We start from the raw sequence: 18,280 nt of genomic DNA on the forward strand, positions 1-18,280 counted from the left end.
ATCATTTCTGGCTATTTTTTTAACCTCATAAAATTTTCACGTGTGGAGTGCATGTATCATTGACAAATTAGGTTTGTCAAGTGAGTGCACTAATGTGCTGTACAAACCTGTCAGTTACCTGGGCAGTTCTTGCCGTGCTTCTGCTGCTAAGCAATGCTTGAATTAACTTCAGTGTACTGCGGCTCCAGGGTTTCATATAAATGAACCCATTCAAAATCTAGTCTTAACTGTTGAGCCGCCGCCGCCGCCACCACCTCCTCCTCCTTCTCCTCCTCCTTCTCCTCCTCCTTCTTCTCCTCTTCCTCTTCCTCCTCTTCTAAGAAGGTGCATTTTTTTAAAAAGATCCATTTATTGATTGATTGATTGTGAGTACACTGTAGCTGTCTTCAGACACACCAGAAAAAAGGCATCAGATCCCATTACAGATGGTTGTGATCCACCATGTGGTTGCTGGGATTTGAACTCAGGACCTCTGGAAGAGCAGTCAGTGCTCTTAACCACTGAGCCAGCTCTCCAGCCCTCGCCTGTTGAGCTTCTTTTGGTCCATGGAATGTTTATTACTTTTATTTATCAGTATATCACTATTGTTGCTATTTAAAATCCTTGGAGAACTGGGGGTAGGGGTAGCTAGTGGCAGAGTGCTTCCCTGGTACATTAGTACAATGTGCTTAGCACTCGGAAACCCTGAATTCAGTCTCACTGCACATCTCACATTTGAATCTTTGCACTTTCATACACTTTGGGTTAGTTTCATCAACTGCAGTGTCACAAAAATATTTGGCAAAGATAATGGCTGTAGTAGATTATAAAGGCATGAACGACATGGGCCGTCCATGTTAAAACTAGGCATCATGATAGTCCTTTTTTCTGTGGATGTAGTGTAGATTTGCAGCTTCTTACACTGTCTCTCTTTCTGACTGCTGCCAAGCAAGTCTTACGTATCTTATGGAATCTTTTTCTAAGTGTTTTATCTTTTTATACTTAATTTATTACTGGGATATTGAGAATACAGTGAATTTTATCATTTTATATCCTACAACATTGCTCAGTTCACCAGTCTATTGTACAGGTTCCTCATAGATACCCCAGGATTTCTGTATGAAGTTTAGGTATTAGTCCCAAGCAAACAGTTAATATTTCTTCCTTTTCTGTAGCTTTTGTTTTTAATTTTTCTTTCTTTGTTGTACCAAGTAGGACAATGCTGGTCTCATCATTTTCTGCAAAAATTTTAAAATACCAATTTAATTTTTTTTTTAAATGAGTGGGAATTGAACCCAGGACCTTCCCTTTTGAGTACTGGGGATGGAGCCCCTAGTCTGTCCTTTCCTCTTTGAAGCAAGTACCTCTGCTACTGAGCTGTGTCCCAACCTCCCTTTTAATTCTCACAAAATTGCCAAACTTACACTCCTGTCTCAGCCTCCACAGGATTACAGCCTGCACCACCAAGCCTGATTCATTGCTTGTTCTAAAGTGTTAAAGCTGTACTGCCCACCCACCTCTCCAGCAACCTCATACTGTGGCATCATTGGCATTTAAAGTATTTTAAAATGTACTTTGTGATTTCTTTCACTTAGATTCACTTGGTTATTTCTAAAGTTCATTGACTTTTTATGGCCTTAGCATATATGTGTTTGTGTGCATGCATGCGCGCGCTTGTGTGTGTGTGTGTGTGTGTGTGTGTGTGTGTGTGTGTGTGTACTAAATACTTTTTGTACACTTGAATTTGTTAACATTGTACAGGTCTTCTGTGACTTGAGGTGGATAGGGTTTGTGTGTCCTGTCTCTTTAAAGAATTACTGCTGCTGTTCCAGTATTTATTCCTTACTGATCTGTCAGGTTTCCCTTTCTGTTTTGCCTCCATATTCTTCTGTGGTACCTGGTAGGAGTGGAGCAGTGGCCTCCTGCAGGACAGAGATCACCCTGCCCTCAGCTATGTTCCTAGTCAACATGTATCGTGGGTCTGACTTTAGATGCTTTCGGGACTGTTAATGCCTTATGTCTTCTTTTAATTCTTTGTCTTGAATGTTTTATCTTTAGTGTTAAATATTATTGTTATAGAATTAGAGCTGTCTCGTTTGGATTCTAAGTCTTGTCAGTAAGGAACTTACAGATACACTTGGAAGGAAGTTCAAGGACACCTTTATTAGGATTTCAGAGAAGACCAGGACAGGAAAACTGTCCTGGCAATTGCCTGGGGGTGGGGGTGGGGGTGGGGGGTGCGGGAGACACTAAAGAAAGCAATGGGTTTTGGCAAGCAACCAAATGGAGGCAGAAGAGGGGAAGGGCTTCAGAGAAAGTGGAAAAAAAAAAAAACCCCTAAGGATCTCAGGAAAGCACACTCAGACTTTGGCTGCTATCTGCAAGAAAAGGAGAAGGAAAAGTTGCGGGGCTGGAGAGATGGCTTAGTGGTTAAGAACCCTGACTGCTCTTCCAGAGGTTCTGAGTTCAATTCCCAGCAATCACATGGTGGCTCACAACCATCTGTAATGGGATCTAACGCCCTCTTCTGGTGTGTCTGAAGACAGCTACAGTGTACTCACATACATGAAGTAAATAAATAAAATCTTTAAAAAAAAAAAAAGAAAAGTTGTACTTTTCTGGGTAACAGGACAGAGCACAAGTCTGGGCCACCGCATGGTGGAAGCTTTGTGAGTGGCTTTGTGGAGAAAGGGCTTCCTGGGATGACAAGCAAGTTACTCAATAAAGGGATGATTCTACCCCCCCCAAAGATTTGTGTGTTGTATATATGTATGTGTGTATGTTTTACATATATGAATGTTTGCTTGCAGGTATGTGTTTGTACTGTGTGTGTGTGTGTCTGTGTGTCTGTGTGTCTGTGTGTCTGTGTGTCTGTGTCTGTGCTGTCTGATCCCCTGGAGCTTGAATTAGAGGTGATTGTAAGCCACTGTATGGGTGCCAGAAAGTGACCCCAAGCATCACTCTATAATAGCAGCAAGTACTCATCACTGGGCTGTTTCTCCAGCCCCTTCATCATATCCCTACCACGTCCTCAGATAAATCAGCTTTTCTCAAGTGGACTCCAGCCCGGTGATTGACAAACCCAACTGGATTAACTCTGAAGAGAAAGGGCAATAGTATGCACTCATCTAATATTGGAAGTAGGTTGGAATGCCATGTTGTTACCCAGGATACATAGTCTCCATTCATTTTTACCAGTGGGGTTAAGGAGAGGCAGTTATGGTGTTTGCCTTTGTAGTGTTACAGGAAAATGGGAGGTTGAAGAAGGAAGTCCCATCCTCAGTATCTTCCAAAGCTGTTAATCCTTGTAACGATCCCCCTAAGAATTGAGACTCTAAACTATTTAGAAACCAGACCAGGGGTCAGCGTAAATCCCCAAATATTTGTACCATTTCTGGCTTCCATCCAGGCCAAAACCAAGGAAGGATATTTCCAGCTTCCTGGCCAAGGGCAAGAATCTGGTCCTCATTCCGAAACGGCCTGCATGATTTCTATATTCTGCCAGCCATTGTCTCTGATTGCACTCTACCATTTCCTTCATGAAGCCCGATGGCTGTAGGCACAGTTATCTCAGCTGTTCTTTGTTTAAAGAACACAGTTTTATTTGGACCTTTCTCTTCATAGGGCAGCTCTCTACTTTTCCTTGGAAGTGGTGTGTTGATGCTAATTACTGTTGCCATGACTAGATTTAAATATCACGTGGGCTCTGTTATTTATTACTATATGTGATTCTTTTTGTTTCTTCTGTTGTCTTCATTCTGACTGCTTTTTGGAGTATAATAGCATCCTTAGTTTTGTAATCATGCAGTTGCTTTTACAATTCTGTCTATCTACTGTTGTCTAAAACTTACATTCATATGTTCTTTAGGTCACAAATTTTTCTACAACCTCTTTTCATAGAAATTATTAGAAAATAATTAACCACCTTTTACATTTAGCTATTAACATTTTTAGCTTTTAATTTTTTCATAATACTGGATTTTCTTCTTTTATAGTTTTTCTTTATCCTGAAATATTTATTTTCTGCAAAATCTGCTAGAAACAAGTTTGGTTGACTTTTTGGTCTTCAGAACATATTTGTGTCTTGACTTTGCAAAGGCTACTTTGCTTCTGGGCTTGTGGGTTAAACATTCTTTCTTTCCCTTGCATAAAGATGTTCTTTTGTCTTCTAGCTTTCGTTATTTCTTAAGAGAGATTATGCTTCTGTCTCTGTATGTAATGGATTATTCTTCCTAGACTGTTGCCAAAATAAAGCAGACAAGATTGTAAAGGCCGTAAGAATGGGTGTTATCTTGTAGTTTCCACAGGGAGGGAAGGTGTGGTTTCAGCTTTGTCTTGAGGTGACTGAGCATTAAAAGAAGAAAAAAATAGGGACCCCAGGCAGGGGCAGGGTGGAAATAGAAGATCCATCTGTATCAGTATAAGTAGGCTCCTTCATGTGCTAACTTGGTACCTACTCAGGGTAGGGACTGGCTTTTTCTGGAGTAGGGGTGGGGCCTTCAGAGAAATTGCTTGCCTGAGGGTCTTTAGAGGAGCTCAAGAGAGTTGGGAAAGATTTGTACCAGAAGGTTCTAGGAGAAGACAGGGCCTGTCATAACTCGTTAGGTGGTTTAAATTCTTTGGTGTTCACTGGGCCTCTTGGGTGTTTCAGTTTAGTTTTTTATTAAGTTGGAATGTTTTAAGACTGGAAAATGTACCGACCATTTCCCCCCAGCCATTAATTTATTTCAGTTTTTTTTTTTTTTCCTCCTCTTTACTTACTCTACAACTGCACACGTAAGTCAGGGTTCATTTTGTTTGGGAGTCTTTGATTTTACTATTCTTGGTTAGGTCATTTCTGCTAATGTATAAATTTACTGATATATTCTTTGGCCATTGGGCTCTTTATTTCAGTTTGTAATTTCCAGTTTTAGCATTTCTGTATTTACATTTGTTGCGATTTCTGATCTGTTCATTAGTTTCAGGAACATAATTCATAATGGTCGCTTTAAAGCTCTCATCCAGTTGTTTCTGTGACCTTTTAATTGTGTGGCTTTTAGTTGTCTACTAGTTTTGTGAAACAGTGTTGTAGAAACTCGGGATTCTGTTGTCTACCCTCTGAAGAGTTATTTTGTTTTAGCAGGTGTCTGGTAGCTTCACAATCTAGATTTGACTTCTGCTGTTGACAGAGGCTGCATTCTCAGATCTTTGTGCTTTTCCAAGTGCTGGTTTCATTAACCCCCACGGTCTGTCCACGTGTGTCGTCAAGGATTGGGCAGAGGTCATTGTTATTTGAAGATTTCTCTCCCGTGGCTCCTTTATTTACAGTTAAACTACAGTTATATACATGTGTTCCAGTTTTACTGAATTACTGTGGCTGGGGACTGCCCTCAAGTAAAAAGTGTTAGAATACAGCTTCCATCCAGAGTGGCCTTACTCATCTGCAAGTCGACACCTTCCACACTGCATACTTCTTTCTATTTATCTTTAAATACTTTAGTGTTTGGTTGATCAGAGCTGTGGTTTGAGGCAAACTGACCTAATTGAGCTCCTGGACTTCACAGGATCAGTTTGCTTTGAGTTAGCATGTTCCTGTGTCTGCATGCTTCTGAGCTCAGGTGGATCTCTGAGGTAATTCTCAATCTGGTAGGACCAGTCTCTCCCAGGCCTTCTTGGGGCTCTTATTATGTGTTATATACTTAAAGAATCTTGTCTGGATCATAAAATCTATGAATTAGGGGTGTGCTTCTCTTCATGTGCTTTGTGTTTGTTATGTTAAAGTTGTTTCTTTAATAATTACACAGACTTACTAGTTTCTTTGTAGGTGTTGGTACAGAGTGGGTCTGCTTTTGAAGTGTTATGGCAGTGCAGTGACACACAACCATAATCCAGCACTGGGGAGGCTGAGGCAGGACTCTGTTTTTCAAGCCAGCCTGAGCTAAATATAAAACAAACAAGCAAACGTTTTCCTAGCTAGAATTAATATTTTTAAACAGTCTTTCCAGTTTGAGGGAATAGAGCCAATGAAAGCTGTGAATTGCATGGTGGCATGCTGGCTGTCAGGCTGGGTCAGGTGGAGGTCAGCAGCAGCATCGCTCTGGACCATTCACCTTCCCACCCAGTGCTTTACTCCTGGGTTGATTTCAGGCCCGGGGGAGCACAGCTTACATGCTCTGTGCCCTAGATGCTGGTTCTCGTGTTCTCAGAGGAACCTGAGCGAAATGTTATTTCTAATGCCATGACAGAGTAGCCTCCACTCATGCTGTCGTTTTCTTTATATTGTTCTCAAGGAAAGAGTCAGCTGTATACTGTTCACTTCCGCTCTGAGTCACAAGAGGAAGGTCTAGATTACCCTCATTTCTTGACCTTTTCTGCTTTTCATAGTATGGTGATGTACTAGACTGTCTAAAACACATCAGGGCAGCTCAGGAAAATGTCCAAGTGTGCTTTTTCCTTTCCTAGCCCCTTTCTTCCTCTCCCCCTGCCAGACTCTTCTCTCTTTCTCTTCTTTTCCAGGAACTGCTCAATTCCAGTCACTGTGTACTCAAAAAGTCAGGAGTGCCCTGGGTTAGGGGTCCTGGGTCAGTCTAGACAGCTGCTTTCAACCTGTGGGTTACAACCCCTTTGAGGGGGTCCTCAAACTACCCTTTCATAGGGGTCACCTAAGACCACCAGAAAACACAGATATTTACATTACAATTCATAACGGTAGCAAAGTTACAGTTATGAAGTAGTAATGAAAATATTATGGTTGGGGATCACCACAACATGAGGAACTGTATTAAAGAGCTGCAGCGTTAGGAAGGTGAGAGACCCTGCTGCAGACCGTCTTTAACCTCAAGAAAGCCTGCACTTACTTTCCTGTTGCCCTTTATTGATCCCCCAACTTACAAATGGGGAGCAAATGTGAAACATAATCAGTTGTTTAAAGTCATTAGAAATGTTCCTGATTTTCCTCAGATTTTATTGACTTTGGTAATATGTAAGAAGTAAAATTGAGTCTCAAAAATTATATTTGACTGATTTAAAAAGTATAGCTTCATAGCCAAGAGACAAGGCAATCAAAAGCTCTATTCTAAGGGTTCCTTTTAAAGTCTTCCCTTCCCCCACAGGCCAGTAGTAGTTACTTTGAAATGAAATAGTAGTTCAGGGAAAATAGGGTGAATTACCTTTGACCTGCCTGTGTTCTGGATGTTCTGGAAAGAGATGTGGAAAAAAAAAAATTAAGGCGTGTTATATTAAAATAACTTAGTTTATGTTCTTTTGTCCTCTATAAATAGTGGCACGAAAGTAACTACAGCTGTCAGTAAATGGTATTTCTTATTACAAACAGCCCAGAAATATTAACCGTGGATGTGTCTCGTTTGTTTAATTACTTATTTTGAGATAAGATCTCATAGACCAGGCTGGCCTTGAATTTACTGGGTTAGCCTAGGCAAGCCATGAACTGGTCCTCCTGTCTCCACCATCCACGTGCTGATTACAGATGTGTGCTACCACACACAAGTGATAAGTGTTGCTTTTAACTGGACCTTTTCTACATTAAAATACCAGTTGACAGCTGTTAATTGAAGTGGGTTTTTTGTTGTTATGTTTTAAACTGAATAATGAACTGAAGCCCTGTTAATGGAGTTGATGGCATAGGATGAACTCTGAATAGCAGTTGACAGGGGAGGGCATTTATAGGTGTGATTTCATTAGGTTAGCAAGCATTGGTGTCACATATAAAACATAATCATAACTTATCTGGAGTCACATGTTCCATTTATTGGCTTCCTTCATATAGAAAATATAGCAGCCAGTCCTGACCCGTTGTGGGCAAAGCGATGTATATTTTCTGGGTGAAGGAAGTATTCTGTACATTCTCCATGCTTTGCATCATGGTATTTTGAATAACCATGCTTCCATGTTCACATCAACTTTTTGTTTTTCGATTTATGCACAGCACTTGCTCTGAAATTTGGGGACTGAGTACAGCAAATACGGTAGATCAGTGGGACACAACAGGCCTTTACAGCTTCTCTGAACAAACCAGGTGAATATTCCGCCCTCCATGGGACCCTAGAGACCGTGTGGGAGGGTGTACTGTGGAAGATCTCCACTGGGTTGTCGAGTGTAACTTCTGCCTAGGATGTTAACTTACTTGTGAGTAAGGCATAGCATGTAAAGTATCTGCGTGCCAGTATTAAAAATATATTAAGTGTTTCAGCTGATGTTTTGGTCAATGCAATTTTAGTTTTGAATCATTAAATTATTGTGTCCCATAATGAATAAGACCTTTTTATAGCTCATTGTCCAATATTAGATAAATTTGTTACTGGCCTAATTTATAAGTAGATACATAACTAGTTTTTTCTAAATTTCTTGTTATCATCTTAAGCTCATCTTTACACTAAACTAGTACGTATTTGATGAACCTCTTACATCACAATTAACAGTAGGCTAATTTGTTTTCTTGTCACCTTTTTTTAAAATCACATCATTCTCTTTTAAGCATATTGGTATTTGTCCATCCCATTCCATCACCATCTGCATTTCTGTGTGAGCCTCATAAATGAGCCCCAGATATCAAGAGTCACACTTAAATAACAGTTACATTAGCCTGAGTAAGTTACTGTCACGTCATTGTTGATACTTGCCATTTTCATACTACTTCCTTTTTTTGACGACCAGTTGCCTTCAGAATTAATGCCTTTGAAAGAGTTTAGCTTTTTAAATATGGATGTTGACGTTTTCAAGTATGGCCACATAACACTTTGTGGATCACTGCCGTACAAGGCTGCCTTGCACCGGCATGTGAGCTGTTACATGCACACTGACAGGAGACAGGAGCGAGGGCCGATGCCTGCTCACATGCAAACCAGGCTGTGCCCTTCCTGGGATCACTAAAGCTGACTCAGTGGCTGTGCTCTCCTTCATGTCCTCTCAGTGTATTAACTTAGCCTGTTGATGACAGCTAGTCTCTCCTTTTAAAAGTACCCTCCTTTTCCCCTTGCTTCCAAATAGGTCTCTTGATGGTCGTCTTCAGGTGTCTCATCGGAAAGGGCTGCCACATGTTATATATTGCCGGCTGTGGCGCTGGCCAGACCTTCACAGCCATCATGAGCTCAAGGCGATCGAGAACTGCGAATACGCTTTCAGTCTGAAAAAAGATGAAGTGTGTGTGAACCCTTACCACTACCAGAGGGTGGAGACACCAGGTGGGGACTGTAGACGGTCTTTGGTTCTGCTTTCCTTGCTTTAAACTAAAAGGATGACTGAAGGCTGTGTATGCCCTATGTCTCAGAGAAGTTTTAATGTAAAATTCTAATAAACTGTTAAATTGGGCATATAAATGTTTTCTTAAATTTTAAACTTTTATGAAAAAGAGTATCTTGGACAAGCGGCACGTCCGTTTCTTGGGAGCATACTTAGTTGGACAGCAAGGTATGTATCTAGGAAGCTCCTCAGATTTGCTGTTCTGAGAGCTATCCATGTGTCTCTGCTGCCAACATTCTATTTAAGTGCTTTCGGAAGTGCTTGAATGACATTTTTATAGAAGTGATTTAGTGAACCTCATAGTAGGACTATGGGTTTAGTGAACAATAGATTTAAAACCTAAAAATTTGTGTTATTAGAAAAAATTAAATCCCACTTTAGTGAAGATATTTTTCCCTCACCAGTTTCTTTCATATAGGGTTCCTCTGTGTAGCCTTGGCTGTCTAGAACTCTCTCTGTAGACCATGTTGGGCTTGAACTCATAGATCCACCTGCCTTCCCAGTGCTGGGATTAAAGGCCTGTGCTACCCCTGGGCTCCCTCACCATTTCTAATGAAATTATATAAATTCTTATGGTAACATAGTATTGGTAGGGTCACATTGTTCCCCAAAATAAATAAATGTTAATTTGGAGACTTAAACGGTAAATTATGGAAATCAACTCCATGGTGGATTTGTCGGTTCCTTAGTGTCATAATAGCAGATAGGTGTGCCCAGACTTTGAAAAGTGAGCTGCAGCTTTCTACGTTGTGAGAACATTGAGTAAAGACTGCTCTGTTCCCCCCTCCCCCCCTTTGCCACTAACGCAGATCTCTTTAACTCTTACAGTCTTGCCTCCAGTCTTGGTGCCTCGGCACACAGAGATTCTAACAGAACTGCCGCCTCTGGATGACTATACCCACTCCATTCCAGAAAACACAAATTTCCCAGCAGGAATTGAGCCACAGAGTAATTACATCCCAGGTACTTTTGCCTTGAGAGTCTCTTAAAACTTAGGTAAATAGCAATCTTGTAACAAACGCCCACGTATTAGTAATGTTTCATTTTCAGGGTGCTCTTGACTTTGGAAGGAAAAGTCTGATTTGTGGAGTGGTTATTTTGTTTTCAATACAAATAATTGTATTATATTAAATTAAAATATATTATAAAATTAAACTATAATATTATAAAGGTTTACCTTTTATTTTATAGTGGCTTTAAACAAAGTACTATGAGACGTAGGAAAAGGCCCTTGTAAGGTTGTTATAGCCATTGAAGTAGAGACACGCGCAGAGCGTAGGTACAGGCACAGCATATGGTTTAAGAAAAGCATCCTGGCCAGGCAACAGAGGCACACGCCCTTAATCCTAGTGCTTAGGGGAAGGGGGGTACAGAGGATCTCTGAGTTCAAGGCCAGCCTAGTCTACAGAGTAAGTTCCAGGACAGCCAGAGCTCCACAGAGAAACCTTGTCTCGAAAAAAAAACAAAAAGAAAAAAAAAGAAGAATGCAGGGAGTGAACTGAGGTGGCCATGTTGGGGACACTGCCCACTGACCCAGGTCACTGACTCTCACAATCTGCTCTAGGCTCTTGTTTTCTGTGTCCTAATAATAGTTCACAATTCAGTACCAACCCTATAGTTCTTACTATTTTCTAGAAAAACAACTACTGTGTTAATTTTCTTACCTACCATTTCTTTGTGTTTCCACCAAGAGAAACTAATTAGGAATTAATTGTATTCTAGATTTTTAGTGTCTCAGTCTCTGCCTACCTCATCTCCCTTTATTTTAAAAAGTAGGGTTTTGTTATTTTGCTCTGTTTGTTTGTTTTGAGACAGGGTTTCTCTGTGTAGCCCTGCCTGTCCTGGAACTCAGAGATCCACCTGCCTCTGCCTCGCAAGTCCTGGGATTAAAGGCATGCACCATTGCAACAGGCCAAGAGACTAGATTTTAGGGCACCCCTGTCCTATGCCACTCCCCCACCCCTTACCATAGAACATTTTTGTGACATTAGCAAAGACTTGTAGCTATGCGCATCCTAGTACAGTGGAGTGATATGAGGGAAGAGAAGAGCTGTAAACTGAAACACATCCTTCTAGGGGATGGGGAGAATTGGGCCTCTTATATGAAGTGGCTAGAAGTGAAGTGTGTGTCTGTCCATCCATCCGTCCATCCGTCCGTCTGTCTGTCCATGTGCATGTGAGTGCAGGTGCCCACTGAGTTCAGAAGAGGGCATTGGATTCCCTGGAGCTGAATTCCTTGACTTAGGTGGGTGCTGGGAACTGAATTCTGGGTCTTTATAAGAATAGTACCTGCTCTTACCTGCTGAGCCATCTCTCCAGCCCCTTGAAAGAACTCTTAACAGTTTTTAAATGCTAATAGTTTATTATCAATTTATGGATAAATAATAATGGAGGATGACAGAGAAATACAGTGAGATAAAGTGTCTTAAAGTTGAGCTCTCTTCATATTAGAACTTTGAAACACTGATGTTCAGACTGGCAGAGCTCAGCTTTTTAAATTTTCTTAGTTTTAATCTTTTAAAATAGTGTGTGATAATATGAATTTTTATTTTTTATTGTTTGGTTATATGAAAATAACTAACATTTTTAGCATTAGCTGTTTTGACACACTGAGTTCTAAAGAGAATTTAGTGGCAGTCTGCTTGTTCATTTGTTTGTTTTTTAAGGCAGGTTCTTACTATGTAGACCAGGCTAGCCTCATACTTACAGAGACCCTCCTGCCTCTGCTTTCCAAATGCTGGACTTTAAGGTGCCCTTCTCCCCATTGACTGGTGTCAGAATCTTTTTTATGTCATGCGCCTCCATTATTTTGAGTTACTGTTAAAAATTGAAAATGATATACTATTGAAAATCTTTTGTACTTTTTTCCCTTAAAATCACAAATGATAAAATTGTATGCATGCTTTTATTATCACATTTGAGATTCATTCAGTTATACAGATGCCTCTTGAGTATAAACATTTTATTCAGAAAATGTATTGTAAATGATGTTAGAATCCTAATTTTTCAGTAATTACTTTGTCTGTTTTCTGCTTTAAGCATTTAGAATTGTTAAGCAGGTAGGAAGCTGATCCGGGGAGGTAGGTGGAGGCAGAATCCAGGCTGGGTCCATCCTGAGTCACGTTACTGTAATCAGAGCTTCCTGTCCATCTGTCTCCACTAGGTTTTTTATCTTGTTTTGTTTTTAATGAGAGTACTAATGTCTTTGAATCGTATGAGAGTCCTCTTCAAAGTTAGGCTTTTGACTGTTGTCCCAGAATATATACACGTGTACCAGGTGGTAAATGATGTCTTAAAAATTGCCAAGAAAGCTGGATTATGTTATAAGCTGTGTTATGAATTCACTTGCAAGATATGGATTAGAGCTTAAGTTGCAAACTCAGTTTTGCTTTATGATTTTTATATACGTACACCCATAGTGTCTAGTTTTGCTTTTTATGATGATACATACTTTTCTGGTTTTCCAAGTGATTCATTGCTTGTATTGGTAGCTGAGAAAAAAAGCAGAAATCAAATCAACTATACTTGACTTGTTCCAAACTTTTCTAGAAACACCACCACCTGGATATATCAGTGAAGATGGAGAAACTAGTGACCAACAGTTGAACCAAAGTATGGACACAGGTAAATACAAACTTCTCAGTAATTAGACATTGGTTTGGCCTTCCGTGATCTCAGAGAACGTCACTAGGTCCAACCAACCACACATAAAGAATATGAAGATAAAACTTGAATGTGGTGCCTAGTAAGATGGCTCAGTGGCTAAAGATGTTTGCAGCTGTGACAACCTGGGTTTGGTCCTCAGCTCCCACAAAGCAGACGGAGAGAATCAATTCCTGTAAGTTGTCTCTTGACCACCACACATGCACTGTGGAAGGCACATACTCACGTAACAGCCACCCGTCACAGTGTGAAAGAGAACACTATTGAGTCAAGAGTAATGTTTAGTGGCATCCTGAATTTAGAGAAGTTGAGAAATGTACCCAAAAGCAAACCTCACATCTTGACAGTATCTGAACTTCAGATGAGACTGTGTTGTCGTAAAAATGAATGTGTATTACTGTGCACAGTTGGAAGATGTTTCTTTTGCTAGAGTTAAGTGAAAATCTGAAAATTCTCAATGCCTTTTTTTTTTCAAGTATTCTATGCTGCTGTTTAAAGTTTTAATTACCCCATGAATGAATGAATACCTTTCATAAAAGACTATGGTCACCCTAGTAACAGGTTTGTAAGAAGGATTTTAGAACAGAATAGGAAGACCCACATTTCTGTGTGTCCTTGACTTAATAGTGAAGTCTGAATTATAAGAAACTACTTACATAAAATACCTTGTTCCTGGTCTAATTTTGATTAATTTCTGATAATTAGCTATTATTATATCCAGTATTGAGAAAGTTTCAGCATTTAATAATGAATATTATATACCTCCGAGCTTTACACTGTTTGTTAAATGATAAATCCTATAACCCAAGGAAACCAAGTTGGGCACCCATGTGAGTGCTTTAATGTCATTTTCTCGTATGATTTATTCAACGTGGCCAACCTTAAGGATTAGTTAGTGTCTTAGTCACTGTTTTATTGTTCTGAAGAGAAATCACAACCAAGGCAAAAGACAGCATTTAGTTTAAGTCTTGCGTATAGCCTTTGTATGCAAAGTTTAGTCTTTTGTCATCGTGGTGGGGAGCATGGTGGCATCCAGACAGGTGCTGGAGCTGATCCATAGGCAGAGAGGGGAAGCCTAAGGTGACACACATCCTCCTACAAGACTTCACCTACAAATTCTTCTAATCCCTTTAAACAGTGCCACTTACTCATGACTAAGCATTTAAATATTGAGCCTGTGGGGGCCCATCTTATTCAAACCATCACAGTAATTCAAACTGGCCTCAACTCAGTGTGAGACCCAGACTACCCTCAGACTCAGATCCACTTGGTGAGCATGAGCCACCACCTCTAGCTAACTTATTGCTAAATGGATTGGCGTCCTTCCACATGCTAAATGCTCAGGTAAGATGCCTGTGCTGTAGATAATATTCACATCTTCTGTAAGAGTTACAGTAGAAAGATAGATGATAATCTAATGATCATTGGCAATAGCATGTTGCATATGTTAATTACATACAATACTTGGCTTTCTAGTTAAGTCTCCCTGACACTCAGTATTTGTTAGAGAACAGTATTTTTTTTGCACTCTTGTAGTTATTACCATGGTCTTGAGAGTGAGTAGCATATAAAGTTGTTGAACATCACAAGTGAAATAATACTCACTCTGTATTTAGAACATGACTATAACAACTATTAGTGAGGCTACAGGAAACTGGAGGGCTCATGTATTGCTGATAAGAATGTAAATTATAATCATTTTAGGTAACATTTTAGGTAAGTTTATTGTTCTTCAGAAATTAAATACAAGATTACTGTATAATCCCATCGTTTGACTCCTAGATTTATATCCAAGAGAATTTAAACAGGTCCATGTAAAACTTGCAAGAATGTTTGTGTTGTAAGCATTATATATATCGTTTCCAAATGGAAACAACCCCGATGTCTACCACATTTTGAATGACTGAACAACATGAAGTACGTTCCTACAATACAAGTATGGCCTGAAACCTGGGAGGGAGCATGGCTCTGCTGACACCTTTAAAAGAAAATAGTTTAAAGCCAGTCAACTTGTGGTACTAGTACATAAGTTTTCATTGGCTAATATAAAACCAGTAAGATTTTGAAAATATATTACTAATATTGATAACTTTTAGTTTATGAATTATATAGGTACTTAATATAATTTTTTCCCTACAAGCCAGTTCTATACCTAGAGCCCACATGAAGGGGAAGAAGATAACGGCAGAGTTGTCCTCTGACCTCCCACATGCACTGTGACACACATCATACCCACTAGTTTTGTTTTGTTAATAAAACAATTGATTGTTTATAATTACAGAGTAAATACATGTATAATTGCCTATCAAGGAGGATGTTCCTTATCTGATTGGAAACGTGCTGTTGGTCAATTTATTATGATAGAAAATTCTAGTGTCTTGTGCATGGTAGGCATGCCCATGACCACTCTTCTGTACCCTCAGCACAACTCCTGTATTGTGTGAGGTTCTGATGATAGCGTTAATTGTCGGAAGAGTGTGTGTGAGTGTGAGGCTTGGGGACAGGATAAGTTTATGTGTGTAGGAAGTGTGTGCGTGCACGGAGTGGGCCGTGTGTGGAGTGTATAGTCCGCTGTTTGCTTCTTTCGGTCTGTGTTTCTGTCTTGCTGTTTAACTGGCTCTGCAGTGCAGCCTCCACACTCACCATGCAATACGGAGTTTGGTTCCTTGGTATTTACTCAGGTGAACTTACATCCTCCACAAAAGTGTTAGCTTGGGTGCCTGTAGCAGCTTGATTCATAATTTAAAGCATTTGATACAGCCAAGGTGTTGGAAAAGTGTAGTTCATGCAGACAGTGTGAGAAATGACAAGACTGGTGAAACTTCAGGTACATAGTGAATGAATATCAGCGATGATCCATAAAGCTCCTGTACATGCTGTAGAAGCCCAACTGTCTCACATTCTGAAAGGCAAGCCTTCTGAAGACACCAAAGACTTGAGGGGTTATAGAGAAAGAAGAACGGAGTAGGTAAAGCCTTTCCATTTATAGGATAGCGAGGCTGGTCGCTGTGAGAGTAAACATGAAGAAAGTGTATAACGTATTTGTCAAAACCTATAGAAACTAAACACACGAGTAAAACTGCATGGACGTGTGCTTAGCACTTGTAGCTTATCTGCTGTTAGGGTGGGGAATCATGGACAGAGAGTCTGGGAGATGACACTTCTCTGTACCTTTTTTATTTAAAGATTTATTATATTTTATTTATATGAGTACAGTATAGCTGTCCTCAGACACACCAGAAGAGGGCGTCGGATCCCATCACAGATGGTTGTGAACCACCCTGTGGTTGCTGGGAATTGAACTCAGGACCTCTGGAAGAGCAGCCAGTGCTCTTAACCACTGAGCCATCTCTCCATTCTGGCTTTTTTGTACTTAATACTCAATGATACTCTAGAAAAGAAATTGAGCTTTTTTTTGTTTTGTATTTTTTAATGACGTCTAATGAAGCTTTAAAGATATATTAAAGATCTCAAAATTGGGGAAAGTGTTTACAAATGATTTCTAGAATCTGGTTTAGAATTTAAAATGTAGAAATCAAAGGTGAGAGAAAAGACAATAATATTAAAAGTGGGTAAAAATCAGAATGTACAGCTTGTAAAGATAAACAACTATAAAAGTCTTGTTCTTTTAAGAATGTTAATTTAGCACATGTCACCACACAGTGATACAGCAAGCTCGTCAGTGCCTGGTAGAACTAAGCATTTTGGGAGTGAACCTTGACCCCCTTTCTGAGCAGCTCAGCTACAAAGATACATGAACTTGTAAGGATGCATACAAGTGCTTCCCTAGATCTTAGGTAGAGACAGGCACCTCTGTCTTATGGATGGAAGGCCTGTGGCAGGCCAGGCTCCTCAGCATTTGTGATAGGAATAATTTCTTGATCAGTTATCAGTTGTTTAAAAGAGTATTTTTAAAAAGGATTGTGTTAATCATTTGCTTGATTTAAAATTTAAAATAAGGGGCTGGGGATTTAGCTCAGTGGTAGAGCGCTTACCTAGGAAGCGCAAGGCCCTGGGTTCGGTCCCCAGCTCCGAAAAAAAGAACCAAAAAAAAAAAAAAAAATTTAAAATAAGCCTTTCTTTTTTCTGAGTCTAAAGGACTAACAAACAAACGGCAGGTTTTCTGATCACTTCTGTTGAGTATTCATAGACGTAGGTGATCACAAGCAGCTCCTCTGCTCCAGTTGTCTGTCTCTGCTGCAGGTCACCCTGCTGAGCACCCTGAGACATTCCTCTTCTCTTCCTATTCGGCCTGCTAGTGCTTTTTCAAAATGGAGAAACAAAACAGCAACAACAAAACAACCTTATAATTGTTTCTTATAATTGTTTTCTAAAAAATAGTGATTGCCAGTTCTCTCTGATCCACCAGAGTCTGTGGTGATTGCCGCTCTACCTGTGTCCCGCACATGGCTGCTGTCTGTGTGTTACACTGGTGAACCGCGCACTCACTCTCTGATGCCACACACAGTTGCAACTGGGAGCTGACCTTGGAGGGGAGGGGAGGGGAGGGGAAGGAAGGGGAGGGGAGGGGGGAGGGGAGGATGTTGCTCGTGGGGTGCTCATGTTTGGGGTTGTTGTGAGTGTTTAACATTGACAGCAAGTTAGTGTAAATTTAATTCTATGCCTTTTCCCTCTCATTTTGTATATTTGTGCCTGTATTTCCCAGATTAGATTGAGAATATTTACACAAGATGGGGAAAAATAGATAATTTTTCTAGGAAAACTGAATTTTGTAAAGTTAATTTCAATAAAGAACTAAAGCCAACCTCACAGATAAAGATTTCTTGCAGAATTGTTTGCTGGAATTTCACAGAATCCACTAAACTCTTAAGAAATGTGCTTGAACGTACACCTGAAATTGTTACGGAGTGTAGGAAATGACATAAGCCGTGTAAATTGCCACAAGTCTGGTCACAGAACCTTATATCTGTCTCCTGTGTTTACTAATTCTTATTGGTCTTACTTGAGATTACTGGAGAAGTTCTGAATAAGTGATTTGTTTCGGCTCAAAGCCAGGTATCCTGCTTAGTGGGAAAATCCTAAGCACAATGCAGACAAGTGTATCTGTTGTCAAAGCTGTTCTGTTTAAATAAATAAACACTTAAATAAATAATAAATACTGCATTATCAAAATTAGAACCGAGTCAGGGAACAACTGGCCACGTGCTCGGCGGCCTTGTCTGTGAAGAGCTTCATTGCTTTAGCTTAGTGCATTCTGAGCGACCTAAAGATGGGTGAGATCAGGACAAGAGGTCAGCCAAAGAGCAGACAGCACAAAACTGAAGTAAAACAAATAATTATAAACTAGAGGAAATGGAAATGCCCACTTAAGACACGGCCTCTTCTCCTGCCTAGGTGGTGCACACCTTGAATCCCAGCCAGCACTCAGAGACAAAGGAGG

At 40.1% G+C, this 18,280-nt stretch overlaps 1 protein-coding gene across 14 annotated transcripts in view; it reads left to right on the forward strand.

The window, feature by feature from the left end:
- Positions 1 to 18,280, forward strand: part of Smad2 (SMAD family member 2) — a 68,608-nt gene that overhangs the window by 35,480 nt on the left and 14,848 nt on the right. For 9 of the 14 annotated variants that reach the window (XM_087592643.1, NM_001277450.1, XM_087592651.1 and 6 more), the window contains 4 exons: positions 7,904 to 7,993; positions 8,965 to 9,158; positions 10,045 to 10,179; positions 12,766 to 12,840. In XM_087592643.1, the coding sequence (XP_087448769.1) occupies positions 7,904 to 7,993; positions 8,965 to 9,158; positions 10,045 to 10,179; positions 12,766 to 12,840 (494 nt within the window). The remainder of the gene's footprint in view (positions 1 to 7,903; positions 7,994 to 8,964; positions 9,159 to 10,044; positions 10,180 to 12,765; positions 12,841 to 18,280) is intronic. The other 5 variants (XM_087592648.1, XM_087592646.1, XM_087592649.1 and 2 more) reach the window with 1 other exon arrangement.

The sequence above is a fragment of the Rattus norvegicus genome, chromosome 18, assembly GCF_021556685.1.
Source record: "Rattus norvegicus strain SHRSP/BbbUtx chromosome 18, alternate assembly SHRSP_T2T, whole genome shotgun sequence".
NCBI classification, from domain to species: domain Eukaryota; kingdom Metazoa; phylum Chordata; class Mammalia; order Rodentia; family Muridae; genus Rattus; species Rattus norvegicus.